At 40.2% G+C, this 20,224-nt stretch overlaps 2 protein-coding genes across 3 annotated transcripts in view; both read right to left on the bottom strand.

Annotated features, from left to right (window-relative positions):
- Window positions 1-761, bottom strand: part of caps2 (calcyphosine 2) — a 42,796-nt gene extending 42,035 nt beyond the window's left edge. Inside the window, exons 1-2 of the mRNA XM_020513634.2 lie at window positions 649-761; window positions 444-506 (exon numbers count right to left, since the gene is read on the bottom strand). Of these exons, the coding sequence (XP_020369223.1) occupies window positions 444-500 (57 nt within the window). The 5' untranslated portion in view covers window positions 501-506; window positions 649-761. The remainder of the gene's footprint in view (window positions 1-443; window positions 507-648) is intronic.
- Window positions 762-4,128: 3,367 nt separating this feature from the next.
- Window positions 4,129-20,224, bottom strand: part of ccdc107 (coiled-coil domain containing 107) — a 17,643-nt gene continuing 1,547 nt past the window's right edge. For both annotated transcript variants that reach the window (XM_048607541.1, XM_048607542.1), the window contains exons 2-6: window positions 17,738-17,937; window positions 12,130-12,202; window positions 9,941-10,031; window positions 7,005-7,102; window positions 4,129-4,734 (exon numbers count right to left, since the gene is read on the bottom strand). In XM_048607541.1, the coding sequence (XP_048463498.1) occupies window positions 4,457-4,734; window positions 7,005-7,102; window positions 9,941-10,031; window positions 12,130-12,202; window positions 17,738-17,937 (740 nt within the window). In that variant the 3' untranslated portion in view covers window positions 4,129-4,456. The remainder of the gene's footprint in view (window positions 4,735-7,004; window positions 7,103-9,940; window positions 10,032-12,129; window positions 12,203-17,737; window positions 17,938-20,224) is intronic.

Raw genomic sequence — 20,224 nt, 5'->3', positions numbered from 1 at the left:
CTCGTCCCTGCCTCCCTAACCTGTTCTTCCTCCCACCTATCCCCTCCTCCCACCTCAAGCCGCACCTCCATCTCCTACCGACCAACCTCATCCCGCCCCCTTGACCTGTCCGTCCTCCCTGGACTGACCTATCCCCTTCCTAACTCCCCACCTACACTCACCTTTCCTGGCCCCATCCCCGCCTCTTCGACCTGTTTGTTTCCTCTCCACCTATCCTCTCCTCTATCCCTCTTCTATCCGCCTCCCACTCTCTCCCTATTTATTTCAAAACCCCGCTTCCCCTCCCCCTTTTCTGATGAAGGGTCTAGGCCCGAAACGTCAGCCTCTCTGCTCCTACGATGCTGCTTGGCCTGCTGTGTTCATCCAGCCCTGCACCTTGTTGTCTTGTATTTTGGGGAGTCGGGAAGAAACAACTCAGATCCAGACACTGTTTGGGCTTTTACCTTTGCAGACTTCTGGCGTGTTGATGCTGTGCCGATGCCTTTAACTTCTAGATCCATTTAATGCTGTAAAAAAATAAGCAATTACAAAGATTGACTGGAATCTTTCTTTTTCAGGAACAAAATGACTTTTAAAAGATTGTACTGTACATCAGAAAGCTCTGGAGCTGTTCAGGGAGTTGGTAGTAGAACTAATGTGCCACCTTACCTGGTTGAGCCGAGCCGGGCCTAGTCTAGTCCACCCTGGAACTCACCTGTCGCTGGCCAAGGACTCACCTGGCAGCTACCCTCCCGTCAATCACTCCGCGTTGCCATGACGACCAACGCGTCCTGCCGCACTTCTGGGGTCCGCAATGCGCATGTGCAAGCTGCAATGCTTCCGCGCACAGTTGCAGTGATTGCCTAAAAGAGCCTGGAGCTGGTCCAGTAGAGCGGATCAGAGTCTGGGCATTTTCTTTCGTTTCACGAATGCAACCAAAACTTTAGACGAAGAGTTGGTCCAGAGACCAGTAATCAAATGGCTTTCTTTTGTGTAGTAAAATTATCTAATCCACTGACATATCAGACAATATCGTGAAAGTCTGGACATTTTTTAACCTATTTTTTTCCTAATTAATCTGTTCAGTGGTATTATTATACATCTCCGGAGCAGGTGGGATTTGAACCTGGGTCTTTTAGTTCAGGAGTAGGACACTGCACCACATTAGGGACCCCTATTATTAAACCAAAAGAAAATTACAGTCAGTTGTGCAACATTTGCCATTCCCAGTGACTCACCTTTTGCTTAATGTACATTCCTGGTGCAGGAATTGATCCACTGTGCATTATAATTAATAATAAATTGCTGCAATGTCTGGAATACTGAATCTATGTTAATGGGGACAGTACCTGGGCAAGATAGTCAGAAAAAGGCTTGTCGCAATAAAATAAAAATCACATTCAGCTGTACGAATTGTAATTTGGTAGTACAGAACTTGACTGCAGCTGGAAAAAAGATTTTGTCGAAGCTCTCTGTCCTAATCTCAATAGGATAATTCACAAGAAATACTAATGGAAAAATAAGACAATAATTTAACCTGCTCAAGTATTATGGCATCTCTGGGGCAAATCAGACATGAACCCAGAGACAGGAACAGGACCACAAGGGGCTATGATGTTTGCTTTCCTCTAATACATTTACTTTTTAACTAGAAGATATATATCATATATAGTCGAGTTAAAGTCAATCTCATGTAGAAGTTGACTTCCTATTTTTGGCCAAAAATTCTCGAATTTTCCATATATCTCCTGTAAAAGTCAACCCTATTTCTTCACAGATAACAGATCAACATTTGCGAGTCAAGGTATTATCCTGTACATGTTATGATGAGAGAATGATCAGTGAGACTATATGGGAGTCAAATGTCTGATAAAGCTTTTATTTCTGATTAAAATGTTAAAATGTTAGTTTGAAAATCTAAACCAACAGTAGATGAGAGAAAACAGAGGGAAATGGCAGAACTTGGTGTGAAAGTTTAAGACGCATCAGGTCAGAGTCAGGCACAGTCATATGCCTTCATCATTTTGCGTAAAAATGTACTCCAGAAAAAACAAAAAATATACAGCAGTGTTTAAACTGGAAGTTATTCAAGTTGCAGAGAAGACAAATAACTGTGTAGCAGCAAGAGAATTCTGTGTTTTGGAGAAACTTGTGAGAGACTGGGCTTCTACTAGTGATACAGTATTTTGGACTATAGCATGAATTTCAGCCCCTCAAAAGTAGTATCCATGTAATAGTTGACCCCATAAATTTAACATTAAAAAAGTCTAAAAAATTTGACTTTTACATGAGTTTATACAGTAATTCCAGAAAGGATCCAACACGTGACCACTCATTTACAAGATCAGTGCTCCAACTAATGAGCTATGGAGCTTCAGCCAAACATTTCTGAAGGACAAACTGCTAAGATAATTGACAGTGATGGATACTATATGACTGTACTGATTGTTTGGTAAGTGGTTTTAAGTAGTAATTACCAGAGCTCACTTTCCAACTAATCAGCACGTTCCTCATAAAAGGACTGAAAACCAAAGGGCACAGTTTTAAAGATATTTTCAAAAGATGCAAATACGAGGTGAGAAAATCTCACAGAAAGTAATTGGACTTTAGATTGCACTGTCAGGAAGTATGGTGGAGGTAGGTTCAATTAAGGCATTCAAGAGGCCATTGAATCATTATTTAAAGAGAAACACCATTTAGGGTTATGGGGGAAAAAAAGGTGATTGGCCCCAAATACGCAGAAAGCTAGTCAGGATGGTGGAGGATTAAAGGGGAGCTTGTAGGTGGTGCTGGTGTTCTGATGCATTTGCTGCCCTTTTTCTTTTAAATATGAGTGGTCATTGGTTTAGAGGTGTTAATTCTAAAGGCAGTATAAAAATGTAAGTTGTTCTTGGCTTTAAATTACTTAAGAATAACATGAGAAATTTGTTTAAAAAAAAAAGTCATTTTTAACTTTTGATGTTCTGGCAACCAACAAGAAACAGATGCAGAAATGACGACATAGGTCTGAGGAGAAATCTCTTCAAAGGAATTCTATACCCAAGCAATTGATGACCCTAAGGTGTAGGATCAAAAGTAGTGCATCTGGCCTATCGAGACTGCTCCTCCAATTAAATCATAGCTGATCTGATAACCTTCAACTCTACTTTCCAGCCTTCTCTCCATTAACTTTGCTTCCCTTACTGACTGATCATGTCTACCTCAACTTTGTATATAATTAATGACCCATCCTCTATAGTCCACTGCAATGAAGAATTCTGCAGATTCACGTCTGTCATTAAAAAAAATCCTCATCTCTGCTTTAAATGGGTGACTCCTTACTCTGAGATTATGATCTCTGGTGCTAGACACTCCTACAAGGGGGGGAATCAACCTTTCTGCATCTACCCTGTCAAGCCCCCTAACAATTTTATATTTCAATAAAGTCTCCACTCGTTCTCCTAAACTCCAATAAGTACAAGCCCAACTTACACAACCTGTCCTCATAAAATTCCTTCATACCTGGAATCAACTATGTGAGCCCTCTCTGGATTGTATCCAATGCCAGTATACCTTTCCTTAGATAATGGTATGTATATTTAAGACATAGGTCAATAGATATTTTGCATAAGTAAATTGAATAAATACAGTGATATTTCAGGAAGTGGTGAAGTTGATGTGAGAGATTAATGAGCGAGTGATTTAGTAAAGATCTTGTCGAATTGAGGAGCAGGTTCTGGTCTGTTAGCCCTTAACAATTAATTTTTTGACTCCTTTGCTGAAGAAGAATCAGATTCAAATAATTAAATCTATCCATTCTCTTTGCAGGTATTGACGAATTTGCTGTGTACTTCCAGCAGTTTTTGGTGAGGACTGAGAGGCTAGATGGCAAGTGCAAGTGAAGTGAGAGCTCAGTCTGGAAGGCAGCAGACTGAGTCTGAGTCTGAGTCCACCAGGTTAAAAGATCAATACTAAGGAACACATTTCGCAGTCTTTTCCTGCACATTTTTCCTTCCCATGGCTTATTAAATTCAGGTATAATTTACTCGGTAATAAGCACAAATGTGTATATCCTTAAATACAACAACACCTCACTTAAAAAAGCATGACAACATTTCAGGGTTGAGTCCAGTATTTGATAAAAAGGAAAATAATATCCACACATTGTGATTAAACAAGTGTTCAGTTTACTAACAAGAACTTAGATAGATCAAAATCCCAAATAATGCAATGCCACATGTTAACTTCACAAAGGTTTTAATACAAAAACACAATCAAGGTCATTATAACTTTATGGAACAAGTAAATCCTAACTTTAACTAAAACCAATTTTCTGTTGCATCTATGCTTTTGTATATATTAGGACAATGTCAATTTTAGTCTGTTATAAATAGTAATGAATCACCAGCAAGTTAATATTTCTATAAAACCACACAATAGGCAGCAAAGTGGATCAATGTTATTCATAAAGTATGAATATACAGGGATCATTAGCAATTCATTTCCCAAACTCATTCATTTTATTGCGTCTTCTCAACTCCACGGGTTCATGAGTTTCTGACAAATCTGCAGCAACTTCAATGTCGCCTTCAGCGTCCTCTGTGAAAACACTACTCAACTCAACCTCATCACAAAATGGTACTTTGCCAATTATTTGATCAACATTATCTAGCAAGTCTTCTTCACCGTCTGCAGAGATCAGATCATCAGACATTTGTGCCTTTATCTCAACGTCCTCGACACGATCTTCATCCTCAGTGACAGGTGCTACATCTTCTAAATTGGGGAGAAAACAGATTATAATTTTAAACTGAAATAATTTTTGAAATTATATTAAAATGATCATTGGGAATAAAGTACTAATGCTCCATACAACAAAACATTTCCATGTAAAATTCTTTCCAAAGTTCTCTTCAACTCCTCAAGTACCATCTCAAAATAATATTATAAGATTCTGTGATTATGCACAGTTAAAAATATAAAGATCATCATCATGTTCTGGGAGACAGCTTGAATTTATGTAGTGCCTTTGACATAGCGAAACATTCCAAGATGCTTCAAGTGCAATATCAGACAAAATTTTAATCTAAGCAACAAGTCATAAACTTGGTCAACAAAGTGGGTTTCAAGAAGAAATATAAAAGGAAAAGCAACGAACTAAAGCATGAGATAGTAGGAACTGCCGATGCTGGAGTCTGAGATAACAAGGTGTAGAGCTGGATGAACACAGCAGGCCAGGCAGCGTCAGAGGAGCAGAAAAGCTGACGTTTCGGGTCTGGACCCTTCTTCAGAAATGGGGGAGGGGCAGGGGGTCTGAAACAAATAGAGGTGGGAAGGAAGGCAGACAGGTCAAGGAGGCGGGGATGAGGCTAGTAGGTAGGAAGTGGGGGTGGGGGTTGGTCAGTGAGGTGGGAGAAGCGGACAGGTGGGAGAAAAGACGGACAGGTCAAGGAGGCGGGGACGAGATGGGCTGGTCTTGGGATGAGGTCGGGGGTGGGGAGATTTTGAAGCTTGTGAAGTCCACATTGAGACCATTGGGCTGCAGGGTTCCCAAGTGGAATATGAGGTGCTGTTCTTCCAGCCTTTGGGTGGCATCATTGTGCCACTGGAGGAGTCCCAGAATGAACATGTCATCCAAGGAGCGGGAGGGGGAGTTGAAGTGGTTCGCGACTGGGAGGTGTTGTCGTTTGTCACGAACCGAGCGTAGGTGCTCCACAAAGCGGTCTCCAAGCCTCCGCTTGGTTTCCCCGATGTAGAGGAGGCCACATTGGGAACAGCGGATACCACATTAGCGGATGTGCAGGTGAACATCTGTTTAATGTGGAAGATTTTCTTGGGGCCTGGGATGGAGGTGAGGGGGAGGTGTAGAGGCAGGTGTAGCACCTCCTGCGGTTGCAGGGAAAAGTGCCAGGGGTGATGGGGCTAGTGGGGAGTGTGGAGCGGACGAGGGAGTCGCGGAGACAGCGGTCCCTCCGGAAGGCAGATAAGGGTGGGGAGGGAAATATATCCTTGGTAGTGGGGTCAGATTGCAGGTGGCGGAAGTGGCGGAGAATGATGCATTGAATCCGGAGGTTGATGGGGTGATACATGAGGACAAGGGGAATTCTGTCTTTGTTGTTATTGCGGGGAGGGGGTGTGAGGGCTGAGGTGCGGGGAACGCGAGAGATGCGGTCGAGGGCGTTTTCGATCACTATGGAGGGGAAATTGCAGTTCTTGAAAAACGAGGACATCTGGGATGTCCCGGAGTGGAATGCCTCATCTTGGGAGCAGATGCGGCGGAGGCGAAGGAATTGGGAATAGGGGATAGCATTCTTGCAGGAAGGTGGGTGAGAGGAGGTGTACTCTAGGTAGCTGTGGGAGTCGGTGTGTTTGAAATAGATATCAGTTTCCAGGTGGTTACCAGAGATGGAGACAGAGAGGTCCAGAAAGGACAGAAAGGTATCAGAGATGGTCCAGGTGAACTTAAGGTTGGGGTGAAAGGTGTTAGTAAAGTGGATGAACTGTTCGAGCTCCTCGTGGGGGCATGAGGCGGCGCCGATACAGTCATAGATATAATGGAGGAAGAGGTGGGGGATGGGGCCAGCGTAGCTGCGGAAGAGGGACAGTTCCACGTATCCTACAAAGAGGCAGGCATAGCTTGGGCCCATGCGGGTACCCATGGCCACCCCTTTTGACTGTAGGAAGTGGGAGGAGTTGAAGGAGAAGTTGTTAAGGGTAAGGACGAGTTCGGATAACGGTGTCAGTGGTGGGGGACTGGTCAGGCCTGCGGGAGAGGAAGAAATGGAGGGCTTTTAGGCCATCTGCATGGGGAATGCAAGTATATAGGGACTGGACGTCCATGGTGAAGATGAGGTGCTGAGGGCTGGGGAATCAGACGTTTTGGAGGAGGTGGAGGGTGTGGGTGGTGTCAGAGACGTAGGTGGGTAAGACATGATCAGGGCATTAAAGTGAAGCTCACTGCCACAACTAAGATAGTGATGTACTTTAGTTCATTTTGAATTAACTTAGAACCTCAATATTTTACATGGAATCACCAAACATCTTACCATCAATATTGGGTGCCTGTCTCTCTTTCATCAGCTGCCTTAATTGCTGAAGCTGTGTCATAATTTCATTCTTCTGCTCAGAGGCAACAGCATCAACACTAAAGTGAATGTAAAGCAATAAAGACTGAAGTTTTAAGTTAAACAGTGCTCAAGATATTATATGGCATAGCAGTTTAATATTGTTTCATCTGTTTTGCAAATTAAGCACCATATTGTACAAGTTGCAATTGCTCAAGTTACACCCAATTGCAAAAATAAGGATTGCCAGGAATTAGAGTGCTTAGAGTACTGCAATATTTTTGAAAGCAACAGTTGAATAGTTCACTAATACAAATTAATATTTAAATCCAGACTGTAAAACTTTTATCTCTGTACTTCATTGTGGTTCAAACAAAATTTGTAACTATATTTGTTTTCTGCAATAAATAAGTCGTAGCAGTTAATTTTAAACAAAAATCATAACTCCTAAACTAAAACTTAGTGAATGATAAACACATTACGTATAATTTATGTAATTGAACAATTCATGATAAATTAAGATTAGTCACTAGTTACAATAGTCCTGCGTTGGCATCGCAAATAAACAGCAGTTGGCTCTTATCTCTACCTCCAATAAGCTTAAACCCAAATAAAAAGGGGGAAGTTTTGTTACTTTGGTTTAAGTTAATTCATAACAATGACAGCAATAAAATGTTGATCTGAACAGTGCTCCAGGTTCTTTGCAAAAAAATGGAAAGCAATGATGAAAAGTCAGTCCTGGTCTTCAATAATTTTACCTGAATTAACTGCACCTAAGCTGCCAACATGCTGCTTGTCAAGTCCACTCAACAGCCCAATTTTATTGCTTGTCCCCCACCACCGGATCATCGCAACTCTTAAACCTCTTGCAGCCCCCTCATTCCCACTACTCATTCCAACTTGTCTTCCCCATATATTATCATGTGCTTTCTCCCCACTTGCCCCAAATTTCTCTTGCTCACCCACAAATGACTCTTTTGTAATACGCAGGAGAGGTTAAATGATATAATGCTCACAGGATTAATTCCGCATCATCTTTGCATTAAGCAACACTGGATCACTATGATTTTAATTTGTTACAATATTGCAAATAGTAGTATTTGTTCAATGCATTAGTCCAGACACTGTTCACACTGCACTGATGCACGCACAGAATATCTTCATATATATTCACACACTGATTCAATTTCCAGTTGAAGGTATGATAGTTGTTAAGTTATTTATGACAATCTCCATTCATACTAAAGACCCATAATTTACACATGCTCCCAGCTGCCCTACTCTTCCTCTCTTCCTTTTATCGGAGCTCCTGGCGTCAAGTTGCGATAGATATCCGATTGAAGCTAACATCAATCCATTCAGAAGGTAAACTATTTGAAAACTATCACAGTGATGTGGTATTGAGGCCAAGTTAGAAATTACACCACATCTTCACAATTCTTGTTACACAAACAGATTTTCCAACAGGATAATATTGTGATCCTCTCTACTCACGGAAACTGGCTGATAGAAGATGGCAAGAGCAGCTTATCAAAACAATATCCATATATGGAATTACAGTTTATAGAATTAGAGATTAATACTAACCGGAAGTAGATAGCTTACAACAGTTTTAGTACTAAGATTTTCCTACCTAATAACTATCTGTGGGACCTGCCAGAAGGACTGCGGAGTCTTTTCCAATCCTGTACTGTGCTACGTTCCCAATAACTAGAGGCATAATGCACAGAGCGTAAAATGTAACTTATTCAATAACCAGAGCAATCTCTACACAACACACAACTTGTTATTTATTTTGATTTCACAAAACAAAACACGTCAGGAAGTGGAATTTGAAGAACATAATGTGGACCAGTTAAGTGTGCATTAATTGGGTGACTAATTAATTGGATTGAGCACATGATTTGAATCCTACAGAACCCCCTTCTCCATTCTCCACACTGAGCAGGTTCCATCTGAATCACTGACGTTGACTAGTTATGTCTAGTTGTGGTGATGACAGCAACTGTAGGTATTTTTAAATAAATCTGTTGAGACATGTTATGACACAAGTCTGCAACAGGTGGGACTCAATGCCAGACCTTCTGGCACAGCAGCAGGGACTCTACCACTGCACCACAAGAGCCCTATGACACCAACTGTACAGTCTCTTAACATGGCAAAGGCACTTTACTGGAAGGTGGTAGGGGGAGAACATGGCAACAAAAAAAAAAGATGGAAGATCAAAGGCAAGGTCAAGAAAGTTATATTTGGAGACTCTTCAAAACAGAAAGAAATGAAGTAAGGGAGCTCCGGGAGACACCAATGGGAGTTGTAGGGTTGCCAACAATGAGTTGGGGTGGGGGAGAGAGAGGAAGGAAGTGGGGAAAGGAACAATGATCCAAATTTAAAACAGTGCAGCTGACAAGGAAAAGTGTAGAGAGCTGCAATTCTGGTGGTAGGATACAGCAAAGATACAAATGGATACGGTCAAAGATTTTCAAGATGTGGCAGTCAATTGAGATTGGTGAGAATAAAATGCAGTAGGTAACTAGGATCTGGAGGTTTGCAGACAGTTTTAGAAGAATTGTGATCATGTCTGCAGTAAACTCTGTGTACAAAATGAGGACAACAGCCAAGGCCTGAACCTGAGGCACAGTAGAAGTAATTAACATGACACATTAAGAGAGCGCTCTAGGAGGTCAGGAATATAGGAATAGAAACTGAAAGTACCCACTAAAGCAGATGCCAAGGAGATCAGCCACAGAAGAAAAACAGTGGAAGATGGAACAGTCAATCAAATGAAAGTCTCCAAGAAGCTGAGGTGGGTTAATACACTGGTTGTCAAATAAGGATGTTTAAGAAAATCAAATGAACATTTACTGTGAAAAAAACAAAGTATTAAAATAAACTCAGCAGAAGAGCAACAAATCACTTACCAGCTGGTGAGTGGATCTAATTCTTTTACTAATGAGTCCAGCATTCTCTCCGTCTGTGCCAAGCGTATCTCCAGTTCAGAAAGCTGATTTTCTAGATGAAAAGTTTCTCATGTTACTAAAAAGTTAGCTAAACTAGTTTGCAATCAAAATTTTAACATTACCCTGGCTCAGTTAGTAGCTTTCTAGCCTTGATTCAGGCCATTGGGCCAAGCATAAGGTCAGAAGTGGGGATGTTCGCCAATGACTGCACAATGTTCAGCACATTCGCGACTCCCCAGATACTGGAGCAGTCCATGTCCAAATGCAGCAAGATCTGGACAGGCTTGGGCTGACAAGTGGCAAGTAAAATTCGAGCCATACAAATGCCAGATTATGACCATCACCAATAAGAGACAATCTAACCACCGCCCCTTGACATTCAATGGTGTTAGCATCACTGAATCCCCCACTATCACTATCCTGGGTGCTATCATTGACCAGAAACTCAACTGGACTCACTACATATAAACAGTGGCTACAACAGCAGGTCAGAAGCTAGGAATATTGTGGCGAGTAACTCACGTCCTGACTCCCCAAAGCCTGTCCACCATCTACAAGGCACAAGTCAGGATTATGATGGAATACTCCCCACTTGCCCCAGTGCAAGTGCAGCCCCAACAACACTCAGGGAGCTTGACACCATCCAGGACAAAGCAGCCCGCTTGATTGGTACTACATCCACAAGCATCCACTCCGTCTACCACCAATGCTTAGTAGCAGCAGTGTGTACTATCTACGAGATGCACTGCAGAAATTCACCAAAGATCCTCAAGCAGTATTTTCCAAGATCACGACTACTTTATCTAGAAGGACAATGGCAGTTGATATGTGGGAACACCACCACCTTCAAGTTCCCTTCAAGCCACTCACCATCCTGACTTGGAAATATATCGCCGTTCCTTCACTGTTGCTGAGTCAAAATCCTGGTATTCCCTCCCTAATGGCATTATGGGTCAACCGAAAGGGGTTCAAGAAGGCAGCTCATCACCACCTTCTCAAGGGCAACAAAGGACTGTCAATAAATGCCGCCAGCCAACGATGCCCATATCCCACAAAATGAATAAATAAAGAACAAGCCCCAATTCTGACTTGAACGAACTACGTAGGGTGACATTTCAGTACAGAGTAGAGAGATTTCCATTCTCCTTCTCTGAAAGCCATTGTAAAATCCATTCTCAAGATGCAGGTACTGGTAATAAAGATGGCATGTATTGTACATCCCTAGCTGTCCTCCAGAAGACGGTGATAGCTCACTTTCCTGAACCCTACAATCTACACACTACACAGTTAGGTTGGGTGATGTAGCACTGTGACAAAATTATAATAAAGAAACATCAACATATGTCTAAATGTGACTGGGAAGGTAATTTAGGAGGCTGGTGTTCCTGTGCACTTTCACACGGCATAATCATCAACATACTGCATATCCTCTGCGCTGCAGGGTAGCTAATAAATATTTATTAGAAATTAAGGCAAGCACTGAAGAATCCAAACAAGTTATCTGACATCATTATCATTATATGTGCAGTAACACCAAGAACAATATAGCAATAACCTAATAAAACATCCAACAGGTTTCACAAGAGGAACAAAACATGTAACACACAGCCACATAAGGAGAAAGTAGGTAGGATTACCAAACTTTTGATCAGAAGTATGTAATAAGATGTGTCTTTTAAGAAGGAAAGCAAGATAAAGAGACAGAGGTGTAGGTAAGGTATTCCAGAGCTTAGAGATAAGGTCAAACTGAACTGAAGGTTCAACTAGAAATGGAGAAGTTATTAAAATCAGGGTTGCTTAAGAGCCCAGAATTAGAGGAGTGCAGATAACTTGTACGATTGAGAAGTTAAAGCATACCATAGAAATAAGAAGATCAAAACTATGGAGAGATTTGAAAACAAAGATGATAATTTCAAAATCATGGCATAGCTTGATAGGAAACGAATGCAAATCGGTAAACACAGGAGAGTCAGGGGAATGGGAAACAGACAAATTAGGCTTAGAGGAAGAAAGGACATAGTCACCAACATACATTGACATGAAGCCACTGGTACGCATTTCAGCAGAATCAAATTATGTCACAAACTGCATTAGCAGTCATTGCAGAAAGGTTCCATTTTCCACACAATTTATTGTAATTAAATATATACCTGTATTTTTCCTCTTTTTGTCAACCTCCTTATTTTTCTCTTTGCTTATTTTTTCATTTTCATTGAATTTTATCTGAAAAGCCAGGAAAGATATTTCAAACAATTACAGGTATCGCAGTGAGCTCTATAAGACCTGTACAAAAGTGCAAACTATTCTTTCACCTATAGAAGGCCAAAATATTTAAATTTTGGAAGCAGCAAATTTTCAACTGCATTAATAGAAGCAGACTATCCAGAATAAGAGTTCACATTCTGGGCTGATGATTCAGTTTAACTCTCTTTCAGATGAAACATGAAAGTAAAGCCTTGCTCAGGTTAGTGTTAAGAGCTCCGATGCCATTATTTGAAGGGCAGCCAGGGAACAGTTAGCACCTCAATTAACAACACTGAAACTGATCACTTGTCTCATTGAAGAAAGGTTCTGAAGGAGGGTCACTGGACTCAAAATGTTAACTCTGCTTTCTCTCTACTGATGCTGCCAAAACTGCTGGGATTCTCCAGGAATTTCTGTTTATATGTGTTTATCTCCAGCATCCACAATTCCTTGTTTTATTATTCATCTCACTGCTGTTTGTGGAACCTTGCCTTGCACAAGTTGACAGATATATTGGGCAGTGGTGAGACCATATCTGGAGTACCGAGTACAGTTTTTGATCTCCTTATTTAAGGAAAGCTATAATTGCAATAGATATGATTCAGAGAAGGTTCCATCAACTGGAATCTGGAATGAAGCTTATATGTCTTATAAGAAATGGCTAGATATTTGGGCCTATATTTGTTGGAGTTTAGGAGAATGAGCGGTAATCTTATTGAAACATACAAGTTCCTGAGGGGATTTCATAGGGTGGTGCCAAGAGAATGCTTCCCCTTGTGGGAGAATCCAGAACTAGGGGTTCAGCTTAAAAGTAAGGTGTCTTCCTGTTAAGGAGAGATGGGGCAAATTTTGTTCCCTCAGAGGGTCGTTAGTCTGTGGAATTCTCTTCTCCAGAGTGAAGTGGAAGTTGGGTCATTGAGTTCAATAGATTCTTAGTTGACAAGTTAGTCAAAAGATATGAGGAGGAGGACAGGAAAGTGGAGTTCAGGCCACAGTCTGATCAACCATGACCTTATCGTATGGTAGAGCAGGCTTAAGGGACTGAACAGCCTACTCCTGATCCTAATTCATAGGTTTGTATCAGGAAAAAAACAGAAGTTGCTGGAAAAGCTCAGCAAAAACTCTGAGGAAGGGTCACCGGATCCAAAACATCAACTCTGATTTTCTTCTTCACAGATGCTGCCAGACCTGCTGAGCTTTTCCAGCAACTTCTGTTTTTATTCCTGATTTACAGCGTCCGCAGTTCTTTCGGTTTTTATATGTATGTTTGTATGTTTGTTTCTAACTTCTGGAAGAAATTAACTGGCTGTAAAGGACTTTGAAAGTGAAAGCTATCATACAAATGCAGACCCTTGTTTTCTTTTTGCACTGTGAAGGCTTTGTTTAATGCCCAAAACTTGTGATAATCCAGGCAATCCTTGTCTACACCGTTTCAGCAGAATTCATTACCCTATTATGGTCAATTTTTCCACTAAAATAAAGGATAGCAGGATCTCAGTTAGATACATTATGCATCTTTACTTGTTACTCATCAAAGGTCTGGAATAATAATACATAAGACGTGAGTTCAAATTCTATCATATCACTTTGCAAACTTGTGTTCAGTCGTTTATGAAAATTCAAAGCTAAAAGGTTGGCAATAGTTTAAAAAAAGTGACCATCAAGCTGTCAGATAGTCTTTAAACAATAAACTAGTTTACTGACGTCTTTAATGGAAGGAGCCTGCCAACCTTACCAAGTGTGGTTTAAACATGATTCCAGTTTCACATCAACTTGTTTGTCCAACTGTCCTAGCAAGTCCCTCAATCAACTACAACCTCAACAACTACAGCAGTTCAAGAAACTGTCTCGTCACCTGATCAGGGCAGGGATGTTTAACATTGTGTTTGACACATTTTTATTGAATAAGAGTATCCTCAGATATGGAGTAAAGGCAGAATATTGAGTTTAGATGCAGATCAGTCATAATGGCAGAGCAAACCCAAACGACTGAATAGGCTATTCCTGCTCATAAACAGAAATAACAATAATGCAGCAGAGTCCCAAGTGAGTGGCATTTGGCTGTATTTTGTTGCCTGATCCGGAACTTGAGAGAGAGGAGATGGGACAATTAGATGTCACACCGGGATGCACTAACCCTGCTCTGAGATCACCTTCTGTACCATCTCCATGAACCTGATTCCCTTACAAATGTTCGATATTGGTATGGTATTCTAAATGTAACCTAACTAATGTGTACATAGTATTAGCATTACTTCTTTGTTTTTGTATGCTATGTGGCTCACTCTAGGAGTGACCTGTACCTGAACACACTAAGCGGCCCAAGCATGGAACACAGAAGCTAAGCAAAACCAAGCAGCCTGCTCACACAGTGAAATACAATGGTACCTTAGAACACAACTGATAGAAGGTCAGCAAAAGAACACTATTTCCCATCCGAAACAATTCTGATAAAAGGAAGCCTCAGGACAGATAACTGCCAAATCCAGCTTTATTAAAGAAAGGATGATTGTCCCAGTAAATGAATAATGTCAGGTGCAAGATAAGGTCCCCAAACGGCTGCAAAGATAACAGCTATTTTGTCGTAACTGGTTGCCTCTTTGCAGCTACCAGCAATATTAAATACTTACTAGCTAAAAAATGCTGTAATCATAGAAGTTGGTTTCAATACATAACCAGGATATAATACAAGCCTTAAAATACATTTAAGCTTAGATGCGAAAATTAACTTGCCTTTTCTTATGCCCTGAACAATATAAATTACAGTAGAAGTAGTTGTATAATGTTACAATTATAATTAACTTTATAACAGAAGTTAACCTTATAGCATTTAGTTAAAACTAAATGACTTTTTATTTTACATTTATGTAATTGGGACAATGGGAAAATCAAAGGAGTAACTGAATAATGATAAAAGACAGCACCAAAATACAATTGGTAATAGAATTTGAGCTGTCCTTACAGGTAAACATGCCTGAGAAAGACCTGAAGGAATACAGCCATTAAACGTTTGCAATGCGAATGAATAGGATGTATAGGAAGATCCTAAGGCCTAGAGATTACAATGCCTATCTAATACCATAAGATCATGGGAACCTGGGGGTGTCCATAGAAGTGACCATCATTGATTAGGTGTCCCGCAGGATTGAGTGTTTGAATTAAGGGGAAGGACGGTGACTACGTTCTATTTGATTACTGTAACACAAAATACATAAAAATGATGTATTTCTTTGTAAAACAGAGGATGTGTCATTGATCTATCTTCCGAAGCTGTTTCAGGGAAGATCCTTTGGCCCTCACCCTGCATAAACCGGTTTCTGCTTGAATAAACATCTTCTCCTTGCCTGAATCCTGCCTGCCTCCTGAGTCTTTGTCCCTGGTCGGGAAAAACGCTCACAATTAAAGACCAGGATATTGCATACTTTATCAACTTGACTTTCCACTCTGCCTTGTACATCTGATCCTAAGTCTCTCTGGTTTTCTTTAAAAATTTGATCATCTCGCATAAATGACAGTTTCCTCTTAAAACGTATTACATCACAAGCGTACCCTTTAAACATTCTCTGATTCTATCATCCCACTACATCTATGCTCAATTTATTGATCTGCATTCTCCTGAAGTTACTTACTCCTCAAGATTAATCAAGTTTTTGTGTCATACAAAATTATAAATTAATTATAAAATAAAATTAAAAATTATAATCATTTATGTGGCTGCAATCACAAACACAAAATACCTCAGGACACTTCGCCGCCAATGACAGTTTCTGAAATGTAGTCACTATGGTAATATAGAGATATATTGAGGAATTCTCTGACTGTAACATTGGTTGAACCACAATTACTTCCTGTTTAGCTAAATTCCTATCCATTCTGCTTCAAGGAAACAACAGGAAATAATGACCATAACATGATAGAATTTAGCATTCAGTTTGAAGGGGAATATTGGTTGGGGAGCCAGAACTGGGGAAAGCAATCTAGCAGCAAAAACGGTTGTGGAATCATGGGCAAACATTTAAAAAAATAGTTAATGGCTCATACAAAGATATATTACTGGAACGAGAAGTACTCTAGGGGATATGCTAACTATGGTTAACCTGGAAATTAAGGATAGCATCAAACTGAAAGAAAAAACATAAAATGTGGCAGAGACTGGTGGTAATCCAGAGGTTTTGATAACGTTTTAAAGACCTAAAAAAGACAAATGTAAGTGAGAGAAAATAAACTTTGAGGGTAAACGTGCAAGAAATATCATGACAGAAGGAGCTTCTTTAAATGTACAAAAAGGAAGAGAGAAGATAAAATGCATGGGCTCCTGAGAGAATAAGGCTCAATAAATTATAATGGGAAACCAGGAAATGGCAGAGAAATTGAATAAATGCCTTGTGTCAGTCTTCACAGCAAAAGACTGTAATAGCATTCTCAAATTACTAAATAACCAAGGGGCAAAAGAGGGAGAGGAAATAAATAGAATAGCGACCACTAGTGCAAAAATGCTCGAGAAACTATTGGGCTCAAGACTAAAAGTCCCCTGGACTTGATGGAATGTGTTCCAGGATAGCAAAAGAAGTATAGAGATACTCAATGCATTGTTAGTGATCTTAGAGGAATCCTTAGATTATTGAAAGGTCCCGAAGGATTGGAAAACTGTCAATGTAACACTTTATTTAAAAAGGGGAAAGAGACAAAGACTTGTACCTAAAGGCCAGTTAGATTAACATCTGCTACTTGGAAAATGTTAGTCTATTATAAAGGATGTAATAGAGTATTCACAAATACAAAATATGATCATACAGACTCAGAATGGCTTCATGAAGGGGAAATAGTGCTTAACAAATTTATTAGGATTCTTGGATGGGTAACAAGCAGGAAAAATAAAAGCAGAGCCAGTACATGTAATATATTCGGTTTTCCAAAATAATTTTGAGGAAGTAACAAGCAGGAAAGATAAAGGGGAAGCAGTGGATGTCATATATTTGGATTTTCAGATGGTGTTTGATAAGGCGCCACACCATAGGCTACCTAAAATAAGAACCCATGGCGTTGGAGGCAATATATTACCATGGACAGGGGACTGGATAACCAATAGAAGACAGAGTTGGGATGGGTCAGAGAAGTGAAGTGAATGGACTACAACAAAGTAGACAAATGACAAAAAAATCAGGAGAGCAAGAGGTGAGGATGGGCTGAATAGCCTACTTCTGCTCCTATGTCTATGGCATGCTGTAAGTTATACTTTTGGTTGAAAAATTTAAATGTTGCATTATCAATTTATTCATACATTTTGTTACATCAAAAATCAAGTACCACAGATTGAAAATTCCTACACATATGAATTGACATATTATAAGTTGCAAAGCCTCCTCTTTTCGTTTAATTTGTATTACTGTCACATTAGTCTTAGAAAACGTTAGAAAGAGGAAATTGTCAATATTTTGCCAGTGACAGAGGTGAACAGCTTTCACAAACATTCACAAATTGTTATTATAAAGTACATTACAGGGATGCACTTACCTGCACAAGTTTGTAAACTGCATATATACTTATTCCTATTGCATAAAGTGGCATTAACTGGAAAACAAATCCTTTGTTTCTGCCCTGAGTCTTCTCACTATTCATTTCCTTTTGATTTGTGCTTCTCATCCTGAGATTAGGTTGTCCTTTGGGATTATTTGATTGGGATTGTGCAATCAGTGGCTGGCCTCTTCCAGGAACTGTAATAAGCATCAAGTGAAGAGATTCAAAATTGCCATTCAATATGTTATAATATTCCAGATATCCAGCTATACCATTCACTGAAAGAGTCAAATTCAATCACATAAAATGAAGAATTACCTGAGAATCCTCCAGTCTCTGTTAACTGCTTACTAAGAATGTCTCATCAAAATGTGTAAATGCTAGAATACCTTAAACTGTTGCTGTCTTATTCTTTTTATGATCACAGGAGCCCACTAATTCTAGCAGATAATAGGCCATTCAGCCCATTTAGCCATTCAGTGAGATCACGGTTAACATGACAACCTTCAACTCCACTTTGCTGCTTTTTCCTCATAACCTTCAATTCTCTTAATGATTTAAAATCTATCTTGGCCTTAAATATACTTACTGACCCAACCTCTATAGCTCTGTGGTAAAGAATTCCACAGATTCACTACCTCTGATAGAAGAAATTTTCCCTCAACTCTGTCTTAAATGTGTGACCCCCTTATTCTGAGATTGTTTCCTGAGACCAGCGGGCACAATCTTTCTGCATCGACCCTATCAAGTCCCCAATGAATCTTGTATGTTTCAATAAGGTCATCTCTCATTCTTCAATAAATGAATAAGTATAGGCTCAAACTACTCAATCGCCCCGCTTAAGACAATCCCTCCATATTTGGTATCGGCTGAATGAACCTTCCCTGGACTGCTTCCGATGATGGTATATCTTTCCATTGGTAAAAGGCCCCAAACTTTTCACAGTTGTGATCTGACTAGTGCATTGTATAGTTTCAGCAAAATCTCCCTACTTTTATGCATTGCCTTTGGAATAAAGGCCAGTATTCAATTTGCCCTCCCTTTCACCTGCTGAACTTGGATGCTAACCTTTGGTGATTCATGAAAGAGGTCGCCCAAATCCCTCTGTTCTGTAGGTTTTGCCGTTTTTCTCCATTTAAACAATATTCAGCTTCTCTATTCTTTCTGCCAAAGAGCATAACCTCACATCTTTCCACATATGAGATGTGCTAAGTAGAAGGTGATGCAAAACAATTTCAAGAAAAGGAAAGTAAGACTGGTTAATTCATGTTACAAATCAGCTATCAGATAGAATGGAAACCCTGACCTGGGCCAACACATGACAATCGCACTTTACCATAAGTGCCAGGCAGTGACACACATGCATGCATGCACAGACACACACGCATGCATGCACAGACACACACACACACCTCTCCCAAATCAAGATCCTGGGAGTCACAATCGACCAGAAACTGAACTGGATCAGCAATACAAATACTGTGGCTCTCTAAGAGGGCAGTCATTGGTGAAGTGGTAATGTTGAGGACTAGTAATCTAAGACCCAGGCTAGTGTTCTGTAATCATGGGTTCAAATCCCATCAAAGCAGGTGGTGAAATTTGAATTCAATATAATTCGGCATGTAACCATTGTCTGCTATCATAAAAAGCTATCTGGTTCATATATAAGTAGGCCATCTGACCCCTCGAGCCTGCCCCACCATTCAACAAGATCATGGCCGATCTTTTAATGGACTCTGCTCCACTTACCCACCTGCTCACAATAACCCTTATTTCCTTGACTGTTCAAAAATCTATCTTTGCCTTACAGGAAAGGAAATCTGCATGTGACTCTGCAGCAATATTCTTGACTCTGAACTGCCAATCAGTTCAAGATTAACTCGGGATCAGATCCAATGTTGGCCTTGCCAGGGACACCTGCATTCCATATGTGAATGTAGTTTAAGTGCAAGTACAGGCTACCAAAATGCCCAAGGGAACGAGGGATAGGCAGGCAGCCTTCAACAGGAATGTTATCAAGGACGCCGATTTATTTCAGTTCAAAGGCATGTTCCTTTGTATTACAAAAGCTGCACTGATAATTTTGGATTACACAGGTCATCAGTGAATGCTGGTATGTATGCTTCACTCAAGTCAGAGGAACTTGGATATGCCGTTAAAAGTATCATAATCTACAAGGCTACACTGCAGGAGGTAAACAGCTGCAACAGTAAAAATAAGTGATGTCAGGGAGACAGAAGATCAAAAGCCAGATAAACAGAACATTGTGTACAAGGAATTTATTTAATTTGAACAAGAAGATGATGAGTGTAAACCAATTTAGCGATAAGGGGGTCACACATTTAAATTGGTATCGGCTGAATGAACCTTCCCTGGACGGCTTCCAATGATGGTATATCTTTCCATTGGTAAAAGGCCCCAAACTTTTCACAGTTGCGATCTGACTAGTGCATTGTATAGTTTCAGCAAAATCTCCCTACTTTT

This window comes from Rhincodon typus, chromosome 18, assembly GCF_021869965.1.
Source record: "Rhincodon typus isolate 14 chromosome 18, sRhiTyp1.1, whole genome shotgun sequence".
In the NCBI taxonomy this organism is placed as follows: Eukaryota; Metazoa; Chordata; class Chondrichthyes; order Orectolobiformes; family Rhincodontidae; genus Rhincodon; species Rhincodon typus.
This window is presented reverse-complemented; position numbering and strand designations above follow the sequence as displayed.